The sequence below is a fragment of the Camelina sativa genome, chromosome 2 (assembly GCF_000633955.1).
Source record: "Camelina sativa cultivar DH55 chromosome 2, Cs, whole genome shotgun sequence".
NCBI lineage: Eukaryota > Viridiplantae > Streptophyta > Magnoliopsida > Brassicales > Brassicaceae > Camelina > Camelina sativa.
The window spans coordinates 5427137-5434450 of NC_025686.1; the positions used below are offsets into that span (position 1 = coordinate 5427137).

The window sequence follows — 7314 nt, forward strand, 5'->3', positions numbered from 1 at the left end:
CAAATGAGTTTAGTTAATTAGGTTCAAACAACAAAATAAGACAGGTATTAGATAAATAATATGTCAAATGTCATCTACTTAGCAAAAGTTGAGAAAAACCTTCACATATTATATAAGATATATATATATATATATATATATATCACTTATATAATTTAATTAAGAGAAGGGAAGAGGGTTATCAATACACCCAAATCCTAATACATTAATGGAAATCGATTCATCATGGTGTTGTCTTTAATATTAGAATCCACAATGTTAAATATAAAATTGAATTTTATTATTAAACCGAAAGACACATAGACCACATAGGATATAAAACACCTATAAATCACTGTTTCAATTGAATAGAAAGGTTCAGGTCCTTACATAATGGGCAAATGTTTGTCTTAGTGGATGCATGAAAAATTGTATTACTAATAAACTCAAACATAGCTACACACTAAGTAGGTGGAGGACGAGGGAGCCGGTGCAACCAACGAGGGAGAACATACTGTGAAAAGATGAGATGGTTAGGAACACAGTTAAACCATGGGGAAAAGTAGCCACATATGTCCTCCATATACTCGCTACACATGTTAAAACTCAAGACGCAACCATCCATACACTTGCTATCGTCTTCGTTTTCCTTGTGAAGACTAAACGCTAATGTCCTCAAGTTAAACAAGACCATACCTTTCTCGTCCATGAACCACAAGTAGATGATCTCAGAGTTCAAAGGATGCATCACCACCGGGAAATAATCGATACCTAACAACTCGATCATAGAAACCAAGCTGACATCCCATAAGAGCTGCCACGCCTCCTCAGGACCATCAGTGTACTTGAACAGCCTCCAAACTCGTAACATGCGATTTTCATTTTCATGAAACTCGTTGAAATACACAATCGACCCTTCCGAGGTTGTAATTGTTCTCCTAAAACGCCGCAACACTTCATCCTTTCCACTATCGGGGAAAGATATCATACGACACCCATCATCAACATTACCTCCATAGAAATCATAGGCCAGAAAAGAAGAGATGAGACTTGAAAACCTGTGAAGTATCCCATTCAAAGCAATCGACTTGCAGTGGCCAAACCAGCAATGATGAAGAGGACAAGTCACATTTCGATTTTCCCACTTCCCTGTGTCAGATGAGTAAATCGCAAAACCGAATTTAGTACCACCGTGACTCATCAGCAACACTACCTTGTAACTCATAACGATACCTCTCCGCATCTTCGTAACCAATCCAGTGTCGCTGAAACGCTCATGCAGCCTTAATCTGTCAAGATCTTCCAAAGAGAGGAAAGGAGGGAGAGGGACTCGAAACCACTCTTGGAACAAAGGGTTTCCAACGTAATACATAGGAGTATCATCGGCAGCTTCTAAGTAAACCAAGACCAATCCATCGGTGCAAGCCAATACTTGTATCTTATTGATTGCTCTCTCGACAAAGAAACTCATAAAAGATCCGGGAGAACGAGCAAGTCCCCATGTTTTGCATCCATGATGACCCACGATTTCAAGTGTCAGCTTGTGAGGTTGCATCTGAATGATTGACCACGAGATTGAAGAAGATGAGTTGCGAGAGATGAAGTGATCTCGGAAGAAGTCTGAATCGATCAAATCTTTCCATTCTTTGCACACAGATCTGAATCTTGCAATGCTTTTCAACGGAAGTCGCACCAAGACAACAAACGCCACTTCAGGAATATTCATTTCTGCAAACAAACAACATATAACTAATAAATTACATAAAAACAAGAAAATAATTTTTGTATAATAAAAATCGAAACACGCTGAGATTTATGGCTTCATGCGTATAATAATTAACATAATTAAACAAACAAATAACCAAAACTACAAATAAATACATGAAAAAAGATAATACAATATACGATATATATTTTTCATGCGGAATAGATCCAAATATATATATGAATGCTCGTTTAAGATTTAAGATATGAGAAGAGTTTGATAGATCCAAATATTGAATGCTCGCTATAATGGTAACGAAAACAAAGAAAAATTTGGAGTTTTACCTGATTTCGTTGGGAAAGAGAGAAGACAAAAAGTACAAAAGAGGCTGTTATACAACAGAAAACAAAATAGATTATTTTATCGATATTGTGAAGTTGAAAGAAAATTAGCTTACAATTATTTATAGAATCGTAACTCAGAACTCATTAGGTTTAATATTAGGCCTGAGCATAAAAACCATATCTGAATATCCTGGAAATCAATTTTGTGAAGATATATTTCCATATGAAATATAATATAAATATTTCAAAGAAAGAAAAATATATTTTTGGATATATGTGTTTATTTGACTACAAAGAGATAGTACTAAAAGCTTTTAAAAACTTGTTTGACTATTAAAATTTAACTTTTCATGAGTAAGCTTTTTTTATTTTTAATAAACAAATTTATTTTGTTCTTAAAGTTATGGATTTTCATATAATTTTGTCAAAATTAATGTTAATTCTATAAATTATATTAATAAAATATCATTATCATACAATATAAACATTTCTACTTTTATAAATATCTAAATCACATCATACATATACTATAATAGTTTAATATCAAGATACAACCATCCATACACTTACAAACGTCTACAGTGTCCTTAATTGTGAAGACTAAACACTTTAGTCCTCAAGTTAATAAATGAGAAGTATACGAAATCTCAGTCTGCTTTGGTGAAGGGTTCTCTAGATTTTGTAGGGATTAATCACTACACAACGTACTACGCAAGGAACAACGGCAATAATCTCATCGGCACTCTTCTACACGACGCAATTTCTGACTCTGGAACCGTCACTCTACGTAAATACTTATACTTCTCTCTCACGTAAACCCTATTCATGAAAATCTGATGATAATTCATCTTCTTTTGCTGTAAAATTTCAGCTGTTGAGGTTTATGTTTCTGATTCAATTTTGGGTTGATGATGGTTTTGTTTTAAACCAAAATCAAGGAGTTGATTTGGTAGTTATCTCTGGTTTGGGATTTGTTGATTAAACCAGAAAGGAGAAGATCAAAGCAGAGACTCTAACTGCTGTGGAGGTGTTTGCTAATATAACTGAAACATCGCGTTTTCTTATGTCATATCTTCTTCTTCTTCGATTTCATTACGTTCTTCTCTATAATCTTCTTTTATCGAGAGAGAGAGGTTGTTAGAGGGTGATCCGCCATTGTTGTAAAGCTCGATTCCAGCTATAACCTTTTCTCATATAATGAATTTTCCGGATTGATTCGGCCCTAGACGTAGGTGTAATCACATCGATTGCATTTAACTAGGTTAACAATTGTGTCTTGTGTTCTCGTTCTTTTACTTTACAAGGTTCTTGAGCTGAGTTCGATTGTGTTTAGAGAAAGGTTTCGTGTTGCTTTCAAGAGCGGTTTCTTACAAAGTGGTATCAAAGTTTAGGTTCTTCTCTTGGATTCAATCGATGGCATTGATGACGGCGCGTGTTGAAATTAAGATGTTTAATGGTAATAGCGATTTCTCGCTATGGAAGATTCAGATCTTAGCTCAGCTTGGGGTTCTTGGTTTAAAGAACATTCTCACTGATTTCACGCTGACGAAGACAGTTCCGCTAATGAAGGAAGAAGAAAAGAAGATTGCCTCTGAAGAATCATCGGACTCCTCATCATCGCTAACTAAGGAGGTCCCAGATCCAGTCAAGATTGATCAGTTGCAACAAGATTTGACGATAAATCATTGCGAGACGGCTGCACAGATGTGGGCTATACTCAATAAATTGTATATGGAGACCTCATTGCCAAATAGGATCTATGTGCAGTTGAAATTTTATTCTTTCAAGATGATTGATATTCAGACCATAGATCAAAATGTAGATGATTTCTTGAAGATTATTGCAGAGTTGGGGAGCGTGGAGATTCAGGTCACTGAAGAGGTCCAAGAAATATTGTGTTAAACTGCTTACCAGCCAGCTACAGTCAGCTTAAGCATACGCTTAAATATGGTAACAAGAGTTTGTCGGTTCAGGATGTGGTGTCTTCACCTAAGTCTCTGGAGAGGGAGCTAGCTGAATTGAAAGAGTCTAAGAAAGGATCGTCTCCAGCACTGTACACAACAGAAAGAGGAAGACCTCAGACTAGAGGCCAACAAAATGGTTCTAAGGGAAAAGGGAGAAGCAGGTCAAACTCCAAAACAAGAGTCACTTGCTGGTTCTGCAAAAAGGAAGGACACCTTAAGAAGGATTGTTATGCTAGGAAGCGGAAGCTGGATAGTGAGGGTCAGAATGAAGTTGGGGTAATAACAGAAAAGTTGGTATTCTCAGAGGCTCTGAATGTTAACAGTCAGTTAGTTAAAGACTTGTGGATTCTGGATTCAGGGTGTACTTCTCACATGACATCTAGGAAGGATTGGTTCAGTAGCTTTGAAGAGAATGGAGAAACAACTATTCTGCTTGGTGACAATCGTGCAGTGGTATCACAGGGACAAGGTTCAATTCGTGTTAGCACACATGAAGGTTCAATAAAGGTGTTGAACAACGTTAAGTATGTCCCAGATTTGAGAAGGAATTTGATTTCAACGGGTACTCTTGACAAACTGGGATATAAGCATGAAGGTGGAGACGACAAAGTAAGATACTTCAAGAATGGAAAAACAGCTTTGTCAGAAAATTTGAATAACGGTTTGTATATCTTTAATGGTGAGACTGCTATCAGTGAGAATTGCAACACTGAGAGTGTGAAAGACAGCCCAATGTTGTGGCATAGCAGGCTTGGTCATTTGAATCTCAACAGTATGAAAGTGTTAACCGAGAAAGGACTATTGTAGAAGAAAGATGTTACAAACTTGGCATTCTGTGAACATTGCATAAAACAGAGAACGCGACGTTTCAGTTATATTAGCAAAAACCTCCACTGCAGTTAGAGTCTCTGCTTTGATCTTCTCCTTTCTGTTTTAATCAACAAATCCCAAACCAGAGATAACCACCAAATCAACTCCTTGATTTCGGTTTAGAACAAAACCATCATCAACCCAGAATTGAATCAGATTTATAAACCTCAACACTCCACCTTGATTCAATTCCCTTTTCTCCATCCATGAACTTGCACTTACTTGGATTTAACCTTCAGCTGAGATGACACTTCACCTCACTTGATCAGCTTCAGAAAATCTTAAGCTGCATCAAACTTCTTAACTGGAATGCCTTTTGTAAGCATGTCCGCAGGGTTCTTCGATGTATGAATCTCCAGAACCTCAACCTCTCCAGACTCAACAATGTCTCTGATGAAATTGTACCTAGTCGCAATATGTTTCATTCTTTCATGGAAAGTGTTATTCTTCGACAGACATATTGCAGACTGCGAGTCACACCACACTGTGACCTTCTCTTGTTCATAACCCATGTCCTCTAGAAGCCCCTTGAGCCATAAAGCTTCTTTAACCGCTTCTGTGAGTGTAACATACTCAGCCTCTGTGCTTGACAAAGCCACAACTAACTGCAAACTTTACTTCCAGCTGACAGTATTCCCACCAACTTAAAAAACATAACCACTGGTAGACCTTTTCTGATCTAAATCACCAGCATAGTCAGAGTCGCTGGAACCTTGAGTCTCTATAGCTTGTTCCCTTTTGTGAAAACCAAATTCAAATCACTAGAGCCTCTTAGGTACCTCAACAACCACTTCACTGCTTCCCAATGAATATTCCCAGGGTTCTTCATAAACCTGGAAAATTGTTTGAGTCGTCCATTCCTACACAAACAAACATCATGATTACATTTACAAACTCTCTTTCTTGTCTAGAGAGTTTCACAGATGTGTGTTTTTCCTTAATTACCATTTTCAGTGATATAGGCTGGAGGGTTTCCATATCTATGTTTGATGTAATTCATCAAGATTATCATCCCTCTAGGCACTATGTACAACCATGTCAAAGCTGCCTGTGTCAACACTCAACATCAACAAACATATTACAAGTTTAGAAATTTTAGAATTTGAATAACTAATTAAGTACGAGTCAAAAACGTTTCTTACCCTATCTCCAATTGTGGTTAAACCCTTGAACGCTGATGTTAGAAACCGCTCTTGAAAGCAACACGAAACACTTCTCTAAACACAATCGAAATCAGCTCAAGAACCTTGTAAAGTAAAAGAACGAGAACACAAGACACAATTGTTAACCCAGTTCAGTGCAATCGATGTGACTACACCTACGTCTGGAGCCGAATCAATCCGGAAAAATCACTATATGAGAAAAGGTTACAGCTCGAATCGAGCTTTACAACAATGGCGGATCACCCCCTCTCTCTCTCTCTCTCTCTCTCTCTCTCTCTCTCTCTCTCAAAATATCAGATCACATGAATTTTTTAACTCTGTTTTGGTTCTCTGTTTTATGCAATGTTCACAGAACGCCAACCCGATCGAGGAGGAACCAAGAGAAGGAAGAACAACCCGATGACCTACCCGAGGAGTAACCCGACCTCATCCTCGTGCACCCCATCGAGCAGACCCTCGAGCAGGACTGGGAAGCTAGGTCAAAGGGGTTTCCATATATAAACCCCCCCCCCTCTTCTTCCTCTCGCCCTAGCATGCCGCAGACACTCAAATCAGAGAGCGAGAGCTTCTTAGAGAGATCTTGAGCGACTCAAACTCTTTTCCATTTTGTTAGGATTTATTTTACTTCTTTTTGCTATCCTTTTAGATTTCTACTCTGTACTCTTCACTTCTAGTTTATTATTTCAATACAATGCAATTTTCGTTTATCTATGCTTTTGTGTTTTCTGCAATAAAATCTGAGTAGTGAAACAAAGTTTCTATGGATGGGATAGACGATTTTGTGTTCTTGATCGGTTAGGATGTCTTAGCTTAGTTGTTTATGTTTTATAAATTTCTTTCTAGATTGGTGTTCTTAATGCTATCAATAGACCGAGAGGTTGAGATTAGATCTAGGGTGTTTTACCATCGAGACGTGTAGATGAAATGCTTGAATCAATCAATGCTAGAGATTTACTCACTTAGCCTAAGAGATTAGATGTGTAAGGAGTTTATTGACAATAATGAATCGGTTTGTATTGCCTGCTTGGTCATGTTTCTCCAACAAGAGTTGGGTAGGGAAGTGATCAAGGTTGATTGTTTCTATCACGAGAGTGTTTTAACAAGATTTTAGAGATTCATTGTCTAAGGAATATTTGCNGATGAAATGCTTGAATCAATCAATGCTAGAGATTTACTCACTTAGCCTAAGAGATTAGATGTGTAAGGAGTTTATTGACAATAATGAATCGGTTTGTATTGCCTGCTTGGTCATGTTTCTCCAACAAGAGTTGGGTAGGGAAGTGATCAAG

At 37.5% G+C, this 7314-nt stretch overlaps 1 protein-coding gene across 1 annotated transcript; it reads right to left on the reverse strand.

Annotated features, from left to right (window-relative positions):
• Window positions 443–1705, reverse strand: LOC104748707 (putative F-box protein At3g23950). The gene has a single exon (XM_010470309.1). The coding sequence runs from the start codon at window positions 1703–1705 to the stop codon at window positions 443–445; it is 1263 nt and encodes a 420-aa protein (XP_010468611.1).

What these genes read in the sequence shown, in the direction of transcription:
- LOC104748707 (XM_010470309.1), bottom strand. Translation starts at nt 1,705, where the DNA reads ATGAATATTCCTGAAGTGGCGTTTGTTGTCTTGGTGCGACTTCCGTTG.